Raw genomic sequence first — 9973 nt, forward strand, 5'->3', positions numbered from 1 at the left:
GAGCGTGCACCTTTAACTTATCACGTACTCATGGAGGGATAAGAGTGATCAGAGAGAGAGAGAGAGAGAGAGAGAGAGAGAGAGAGAGAGAGAGAGAGAGAGAGAGAGAGAGAGAGAGAGAGAGAGAGAGAGAGAGAGAGAGAGAGAGATACGGCGTGTGCAACGAGAAAGCAGTCAAGTGTGTGTGTGTCCGTGCGTGCGTGTGTGCGTGCGTGCGTGCGTCTGTGTGTGTGTGTGTGTGTGTGTGTGTGTGTGTGTGTGTGTGTGTGTGTGTGTGTGTGTGTGTGTGTGTGTGTGTGTGTGTGTGTGTGTGTGTGTGTGTGTTAAATTCACTAGTCACTCATCCCAATTATTTCCCTCAATCTGAGTACAATTGTGTGTTGGGAGGGCGGGGGAGGGGGGGACGAGTGCTACAAGACTGGGGCCTGGGGTGGAGGAAGACACGGTGTGAGATAGGTGAGGCGTGTGTAAGGGGTAGGGGGATGGTGTTATCAGTAGCACACACCAGCGGTCAGGGATTCACCACACCTCGGCGACTCGCGGCCTTAGGAGGACTGGACCAGCGACCAGCGCACCGCCTCCCGCACCACCGTAAGTCACCCTCGCTGCCTCTCTCCACAGTCATAAATGTAAGATTGGGCATTATTTGTAGCACTTAAGAGCCCACTTTGTGTAGGTTAACTAGTCTTTTGCATTCATACTTATTCTTACTAGGGTAGTAAATACAAGACTTGATATTATAATTTTTCAACATTACGTATCTGAGGAGCTCCTGTGTTGAGATTAATTAGTCTCGTACATTTTTATTCTTTTTTTTTTATGTTCCTGTTCTCTTTTTCATATAAGGGGAAATTCTGACCTAGGGCAACTAAAGGGCTATGAAAAAGACTCACTAAAGGTGTCTGACTCCAAAGAGTGAAGTCAAAAGGGTTATCCACAATTTGACAAGTGCCTTGAAGCGTCCCTCACTCTGCTAACGTGTCCGAATACAGTTATGAATGCGGGAATACAGTGATGGTGTTAATTGCAAATCGGGAAGCGAAGATTAGACGCATTTATGGACACAGGTGACAAGTGGGCATAGGCGAGTGCAAAGTAGGGACTGCCACGTGTAGGCCTACTGGTTCTCTGCATCTCCCATCATGTGTGTGTTATGATCAGCCAGTTAGAAAACAAAAGTTATGGTCCAGAGTGTTGGCAGCCACAGTTGTAAACCACAGGTAGTGTAGACGTGAGTACAACCTTATCATGTCTTTTCACCGTATCGCGTGGCTCCTCTCATGGCCAACACTCAGATGTCTGAAGGCGGTGATGGCAACGACCTGCATGTTTCCCCTACTCATTTTTTAATAGTTTCAAAATTGTTGTTCCATTATTTTTCTTTCATTCAGCAAAATTTTGGAAAAGAAAATTATGTTGCATGTTGTTCTCTTACTCTTACATTTCATGGAGTTCCAAAATGGCTGTTTCATTACTTTTTTTTCAGTTCATATTGCTCCCGCTTGCTTTCCTTCATCGCCTTTTTCTAGCCTTCCAGTGTTTACTACAGCCGTAATAATAATAAAAAAGATATATATATTCTTTCCTTCTCCACCCCTTTTATTTAAGCGTCCAAGTGTCCTCAATCGTGAAAATGATGACAAAATTATTCTCTCATAAAACAAGCCAAGCAGGGCAATGCATTCTTTCAAGGGCAACAAGTAAAGGGAACTTTGATTCTTTCCCTCACTTCCTCCCTTTTCCAGTGTCTTCAGTCGTGAGAATGAAGACAAAACTATTATCTCATAAACCAACCCGGGCAATGCATTCTCTCAAGGGCAACAAGCACAGAGAGGTTTGATTCCTTCCCTCACTCCCTCCCTCTCACACGTCCCTATTCTGAAACACTTCTATATCGCACCTCCACAATTTCAAAACGCTCTAGTTGAAGCTACACAGGTTTTCAAGGGCGTTTTTACCGATTTCTTGACAGATTAATAATATTTCTACATTGCTAAAAGGAGAAGGTCTTGAGAACCCGGCTAACCATCTCTGTGGCCTTGAAAAATAGTAGTGGTGAGAAAGCAAAGCCGAAAATAACCCACAGACCTTGATCCTGAGGACTTTACTGATAGCCGGCGCTCCCTCCATGCCTCCCCGCGCCTCCCCCACGCCTGCTTACGTGACGGCAGCGAGTGGACCCAGATAACGGCAGGCACTTGTCTCTCCGGTATCTTGAGAGGCATGTATTGGATGCGTGGGGGAAGGAGAGCCGAGGGGATGTTTGTCTTGGCGTGACACGGTGACATGGGATCATAAGGAACTGCAAGGGGATTTAAAGGGTGTACAAAAGAATCCAGGGTTTTATAAGGGAGTTTTCAAGGTATTTCAAGGGTTTATAAAGGTGTTCAGGGGTTTGTGTTGTTGTTCTAAAGGGTTTTCATGAGTTCACAGCACGTTTTAACGGTTCACAATAGATTCCAGATGTTTATAAGGATATTTCAAGGCTTTACAAAGGAATTCAAGAGTTTTCAAGGGAATTCAAGGGTTTACAAGAGGGGTTTCTGAGCCTTATAAGGAGTTTCATGGGTTTTTAGTGATTTCAACGGTTCACACGAGACTGCCAGGGTTCACGATGGGTTACAGTACATTAGCCCTTAGGAATTAGGCAATACACGTGACAATCGATAAGAGGAATACATAACTGATTATAAAATAGTAAAAAAAAATGAAGTTATCTTAAGCATCTCCCTCTTAAGGAAGGTTGAAAGAAGCAGTTTGGTCTATACGTGGCATTCCCTGTATGATACGTGGCAGTCGGCGTGTGCAACGTGGCAGTCCCTGTAACATAAGGAACCCTGCAAGAAGCCACCTAAGTCCACGAGATAAGCAACTTATGAGGAAAAGAAAATGAGTAGCGGGAGGCTTGAGACGAATGTTATCTCTCCTCTTAACCTTGATCATGGGGTGGCCAGAGACTAGGAGAGACTGTGGGAAGGAGGAAGGGACTGCCAGCGAGACCCCGGTAACAGTATGGGAACATAAAGGAAGAAAAAAAAAAAAAACCGCAACTATTCTGAAACACTTCTGCGCCGAACCTTCACTACTTTCAAAAGGCTCTATGTAGTTGAAGTGACAGGTTTTTAAGGGTGTTTATACGGTTCTAGTGACAGATTAACAGCATTTCTATGTTATAAAAGGAGAAGCAGTCTTGAGAACCCGGCTTATCATCTGTGGCGAGAGAGCAAAGCATTTCAGAATACGGGCCTATGAACAAGACGAGGGAAGGAGGGAAGGAATGCCAAATGATACCACAGCAACAGTGATTAGCACAGAGAACAAAGAGCAGTTTAAATCCTTAAGGCTCTTTGTGAAAATTGAGTGGTAGATGAATGGGAAAGACTCAGTAATCAGGTTGTTAGTACAGAGTCAACAAGGAGACTTAAGATTAGATAAGTTAGTTGAATGAGATGTTGGGTAGGTATAGATATGCATGTAAGTCGGAAGAAAGAGGAGTAGGGTAATGCAGAAGAGTTCTACCCTTCTCCCTTTCTCCCCAACCCCTAGCCAGCGTTATCTTAAGCTATGCCAGGACATTCAGACCACACGCGGCCGTCCCCGTCCACTCATGCCCTGCTATCTGTGAAGGCCGAGTCATGAAGAGGCAGTGGACAGCCGCCGGCCAGCACAACGTGATGCTAGGGATCGAAAGTCTCCAGTAATAACCATGAAATTATGTACACCATAAATCTAACCTAACATAAACTAACTTAATCAAATCAAACCAAAGCGAACCTAATTTAACCAAACCTAACCTAACTCAACCTAACTCAAATAAATAAATAAAAATAAAAAATAAAAAAACAATAACCTAACATAACCTAACCATTCCTGTACTCCTGCAGAAGGCAAGATGAGGGTTTTTCTTCTAATCTTGCTCGTGGGGGCGACACTACTGAAGGTGGCGGCGACGGAAGAGGTGAAGGTGGCGACGGAGGAGGCGAAGGTGGAGGAGACGGAGGCGAAGGTGGAGGAGACGAAAAAGGCGAAGGAGGAAGTGCAGGAGATTACAGTGGAGGTGAAGAGGGAGTATAGGGAGGTGAAGAAGAAGGATAAAGAAGGGGAGGAGGAGGAGGAGGAGGTGAAGCCCATTGGGAGAGAGGAGGAAGGGGAGGTGCCCGTAGTGATGACGGCCACGGGAAAAGTGTCTGGTATTCGTGAAAGGTCAACGGAAGGAAAGGTCTTCTTCTCCTACTACTCCATCCCCTATGCCAAGCCGCCCGTGGGGGAACTGCGCTTCAAGGTGAGTGTTACCTGTTGTCACTCGTAGATTAACCTTTCCTCTCTATATAAGAACCTAAGAACATAAGGGAAGCTACAAGACATCAAACCTACACGTGGCAGTCCCTATATGAAACACATCTACCTCTTTCCACCTATCATCCCCATCCATAAATTTGTCTAATCTTTTAAAGCTCCCTAATGACTCAGCACTAACAACCTGATTACTGAGTTCGTTCCATTCATCTACAACCCTATTTGAAAGCCAGTTCCTATATATCCCTCTCTAACTGCATTCACAATCCTCCAAGTCTGTACTCCTAACTATTTTCAACAAGAGTAACAAGCTTATCTCTCCACAGGACCCCCAGATGCTCTCAGGGTGGGGCGGCGTGAAGGACGGGTCCTCGCCTCCACCCGCCTGCCCCCAAATCCCCACGCCTGATACCCTCATGGGGGGCCAAGAGGTGCATGGCGACGAGGACTGTCTCTACCTTAACATCTTTACTCCTAAGGTGAGGCAGGGAATGTTACGGAGAGGGGTGGGTGATAAAACGAAGAGAAAGGAGGAAATATTAAACAGGGGGTTGATTAAACGAAGCAAAGGGTGAGAATGTTAAGCAGGGGAGGTTAACGAAGAAAAGAGAGGGAATATTATGAAGTGTGTAACAAAATTCTCCTATATTAAAACTACTGCTATGTTTTTTTTTTATCATTTCTGAAGGTATTGATAGAAAACGTGATGCATTTCTTTCTGCATTCCTCTCGTAAGTCTACTTCCTTTCTTTCTTCAAGGAGGGAACGACAAGAACATCTTCATGACACTCGTAAAAGTACTACATGCTGCTAAAAAAATACTATGCTTTTTCCTTTTTTTTTTTTTCCATTATTTCTGAAGTTACTGATAAGAAACAACACGATACATATTCCTTCTGCATATCCTCCTGACATCCTCTCCCCTTTCTGTTCATCTTATATGACAGAATCTAATCTTTAGCCTTTTCAAATCTTATAATGTTAACAACTGGTGACAAAATTTATCTCGTATTCTCTCTTTTTCTTTTTGTGTTTGTGTGTCCATGCTAGCAATGTTAAAGAACGACTATAGAGAGAAAAAATGCAATACAATGGAAATATAAGCTTTTCTTGAGGTTTGATACATTTTTCCTTCGTTCTCCTCCTCCTCCTCCTCCTTTTCCTCCTTTGTCACACAGGCCAAGGACACGCGGCCCCACCTCCCCGTCATGGTATTCCTGCACGGCGGCGGCTTTGTCTGCGGCTCCTCGTCAGAGTACCCGCCCCACGTGATACTCAATGAAGACGTGGTTCTCGTCACCGTGCAGTACCGCCTCGGCATCCTAGGTGAGTGAGGGGACGTGGTCTGGCCCTGGCGCTTCTTTTAGGGACACTATCAAGATTTTGTTTTGGCAGCGTATACTAGTTTAATTACCAAGTGCGTAAGGTCAGGTAAGGAAGTCTAGTAACCTCATTAAAAGACAGGTAAGGAGTCTAGCCACCTCATACTAAACGTCAGGTGGGAAAGTTTATTAGCCTAATGTTAAAGACCAGTTAAGAAAGCCTATGGAGTCACGCCTTATAAAAAAGTCAGGAAGCTAAGTAACTCTCCTTCTCTCCTTCCTCCAGGCTTCCTCTCTACTGAAGACGACGTGGTTCCCGGCAACATGGGACTCAAGGACCAGACCCTCGCGCTCTCCTGGATACAGAGGAACGTGCACAAGTTTGGAGGAGACCCGCTGCGCATTACACTGTTCGGGGAGAGTGCCGGAGCAGCCTCCGTGCACTTCCAGATCCTCACGCCTAAATCTATCGGTCGGTGGCACTCTGGTTTTGAAGGAATGGCAATGATATTGATCCTCTTCCCTCTCTCTGTTAGTTTATACTTCATGTCTTGTTCACTGGATGCACTGGTTGTTATTACGTCTTTCTCTCACTGATTCTCTCTCTTTCTCTGTTGTTTTGTGCTTAATAACTCGTTTAGTTAATGTATTAGTGATTATTACGTATACATTATTGATTCTCTCTCTCTCTCTCTCTCTCTCTCTCTCTCTCTCTCTCTCTCTCTCTCTCTCTCTCTCTCAGGCATGTTCAAGCGAGCCATCCTGCAGTCCGGGAACGCGCTATGTCCCTGGGCGATTGGGGCCAAGCACGCCGCCGTGGCAGAGTACGCGGGGGTAGTGTTCAATTGCACCACCGACGAGGGCAGCGAGCAGCTCGTCGAGTGTCTCCAGGGAGTGGACGCCTTGGAGCTCACGTCCATCACTCAACACCTCACCGTCAGTAGCCTTCCAGTGCTCCGTGTGTTGTACTGCGTTGTGAAATATATTAGCCTTCCTTTTGGTCTTCTACATCTTGGGAGTAGCATTTTTAAGATTTTATTTGAATTGTTATTTATTTATGCATTTATTTATTTTTATTTATTTATCTATTTATTTATTTATTTATTTTTTTTTTTTTGTTCTTGGCCATTTTTTATGTAAGAGGGGCAATAGCTATAAGCTAAAACAAGGCCTAATGAAGATGCCAGTCTTGCTAACAGTATGCTTTCTCTACTACCGCGGCCTCGCTGCACAAGACTCTCTTGCCACTATTCTGTCCACCTCTCTAATGCACGAGATAACCAGTATACCCAATCATTTCATCCCTCTCTGGTAAACTCTGGAACTCCCTGCCTGTTTTCAAGAGGGAGGTTTGAAGACACTTGGCCTCTAATTTTCAATAATCCATTTAGTTCTTTAGGGACTGGCACCTCAGTGGGACTGCTTTTCTTCCTTTTTGTTGCCATTGGCCGGTGTCCCTCGTACATAAAAAGGAAAGGAATGCTGTATTGTTTAGAACGGACTGACTTGCGTTAACCTGAGTGCCACCCTTGACTCTTCACGCAGGAGTGGCTCTCCTTCCCACTACTTCTGGGCCCGAGAGTGGACGGCCAGTACCTGCCCGAGCACCCCAACTTCCTGATGAAGGAGGGGCGCCACAAGCGAGTGGATCTCATGACTGGCATCACGCAGGACGAGGGCGCCTTGTTCACCCTCAGTAAGTTGGTATTTTTGCGGGATTCGGCGGTACAATAAATGGTTAGAAAGAGGAAGTTTTAAGGGGAGATTTGAGATAGAACAAAAAGGGCAAGTCTGGATCTCTCTGTAGCTTCCCTAACGTCCCTATGTCTTGGTTCTCTTAGTGATGTACGCCAATGAGATGGCTCGCGCCTCCCTGTCGTATGACTTTGTGAGAAAGGGCCCCTTCAGTTTGGAGTTCCGCCCTGATGACGTCGCGCCGCTCAACCAGACTGTTATGATCTTCGACCGCTACATTGGAGGCTTGCACTTCGACGCTATGCATGCTGACAATGTGACCAGAGTAAGGACTACACCTGTGCCTTCATTGCTAGCTTGTTTATTAACCTTCTTGTCTATTCTATTCTCCTCCTTACCTAATCCTCCTCCTCTTCATAACATCACCCCTTACTCCTCCCCTTATCCTTCTCATCATCCTCCCTTTCTCCTAATCTAATCCTCCTCCTTTTCTTCCTCCCTCTCCCACGCAGATGTTCTCCGACCGTCACTTCATCGTACCGCATGATCTCACATCCCAGCTGTACTCTGCCTCCGTCGCGCCCTTCAAGAACACCACCTACAGATACGAACTTAAGTACAAGGGCAGCCAATCCTTCACCGACTTCTTCAATCTGGACGTGGGAAGGCACTGTAAGCTTGGATTGGGTCGTGAGGGGGTACGGACATGGTAGAGTGGGTGGGTAGATGGATGGAGGTACTCTAAGCTGTGACTGGATGGGTGAGTGGGTGCATGGTTGACCGGCTGGATGAATGAATGGTTGAGCATCACTCTCTCTCTCTATCTCTCTCTCTCTCTCTCTCTCTCTCTCTCTCTCTCTCTCTCTCTCTCTCTCTCTCTCTCTCTCTCTCTCTCTCTCTCTCTCTTCCCCATCTTCCGTCCCTCCCCACGTCTCCATCCCTTAATCTTTTCAAGTTACCCACAAAATATTCATTTTCTATTAGCGACAAAACAGAAAACGAGTATATTTCATGATAAAATATAACAAATGTAACGTCCCCATTAGTCGACCCTCTACTTTTATCTTTTACCAGGGATACCTCACCTGGACGACATGTTCTACCTGTTCGAGGGAGGGCCCATATTCCCGCCACTAAAAGATGAGAAGGACCTGCAGCTGAGGAAACTTATGCTAAAACTGTGGACTAACTTTGCCGCCACAGGGTAAGAGAAGTAGGACTTGTTAAGGGAATGTTCGGGGTTCAGGGATTGCTGCTTTTTGTTCTGTATGGATGGTGAAATGTTGGTTAGTGAGTGTGGGTGTTTGAAAAGTGAAGGAAATAATGAAAAATGAAAGAAAATACCACCACCACCACCACCACCAACAGCGTCATGAGAACTGATGAGCACAAACAAGCAATTATCATTCAATACTACGTGATTGTCAGCATTCCCCATCCATCATTTCATACAACAGGAAAAAAAATCATAAAAAAATACAACAAAAATACATAGACACATACATCACTGACGAAATGAATGAATATATAAACTGATCACTCACCCCGTCCTTCCTTCCCTTCTTCCTTTCCTCCTTCAGGAACCCGACGCCTGACGACTCCCTAGGTTTCAAGTGGGAGGCGATGAAGAATGGAAGCATGAGTTACCTCGCCCTGCAGCCTGAGCCCAAAATGGAGGAGGACCAGAGACAGGAGGTGAGGACAGGACGAGGGGGACAGTGTGAATGAATGCATTGGTCTTGATCATTTTAGTCTTGTCTTATTTTGTAATAGTTAATCTGTATCTGTTTCTGTCTCTGTCTGTCTGTCTGGTTCCCTCTCCTTGCATCTCTTTAATCATTCTCCTCTATACTGATTTTCTGCACTAACATCTCTTCTCTATCTCTCTCTATCTCTTTCTCTCTCTACGTCCGAGAGTTCTGGTACTCTTTAATCATTCTTTGCATCATCTCTCTATCTCTTTACAGGTGCGAGACTTCTGGTACTCGCTGCCACTTGCCCAGAACCTGTACCTCCACCCAGAGCGCGTTCCTAACTTAGTGTACACGCCCGCTGAGGAGGATACGGCCGCTGAAGACACCACCGAGACTCCCATTGACACCACGGACACCACCACTACCGCACCAGTCGAGGATGTCCTTGTTGAGCCACCCAAAGACACGAACAAGGACGAGCTTTGATTAAGTTCTTGGTGTAACATTCGATATTCGACTTAAAAGAAATTATTGTATTGTAGTGAATCACGTGCTTGGAATAAATTAATGTTTGTTTTGTTTTTATATTTTTTTCAAGATTGTACGAAGCGTTATTGACCTGATTTTGTTCTGGGGAGGAGGGGGAGAAGGAGGAGGAGGAGAAGGAAGTACAAGGATGAGGAGGAGACGGATAAATATAAGGAGGAGGAGGAGGAGTAGGTGGAGGGCAAGGAAGAGGAGCTGGTGGAGGAGGAGTAGGTGGAGGACAGGGCGCGGCGAGGCGAGCTGGGAGTCGCGGGCCAGTCAGTACCTCGTGTCTCATTTTGTCGAGTCGTGTCGCGTGAAAAAGGCGGCGGCAGTGTCGGCGTTCCATTAGCGGCGCCGCGGTGTGTGGCACCGCTTTGTGCCGCGCGGGGACGAGGCGCGCTAATGGACCGATTGTCTCCCGCTGCCCCGCGAGCCGAG

The 9973-nt window shown here is 45.9% G+C and overlaps 1 protein-coding gene across 1 annotated transcript; it reads left to right on the plus strand.

Moving 5' to 3' along the window:
* The first annotated feature begins 433 nt into the window (after positions 1–433).
* LOC135090342 (carboxylic ester hydrolase-like) lies at positions 434–9584 on the plus strand. Its single transcript, XM_063987101.1, has 12 exons — positions 434–591; positions 3885–4282; positions 4623–4775; positions 5475–5622; positions 5905–6090; positions 6361–6554; positions 7164–7314; positions 7460–7638; positions 7826–7985; positions 8388–8517; positions 8894–9008; positions 9281–9584. The coding sequence occupies exons 1-12, from the start codon at positions 483–485 to the stop codon at positions 9491–9493; spliced, it is 2136 nt and encodes a 711-aa protein (XP_063843171.1). The 5' UTR covers positions 434–482; the 3' UTR covers positions 9494–9584.
* Positions 9585–9973: the final 389 nt, after the last annotated feature.

This window comes from Scylla paramamosain, chromosome 34, assembly GCF_035594125.1.
Source record: "Scylla paramamosain isolate STU-SP2022 chromosome 34, ASM3559412v1, whole genome shotgun sequence".
NCBI lineage: Eukaryota > Metazoa > Arthropoda > Malacostraca > Decapoda > Portunidae > Scylla > Scylla paramamosain.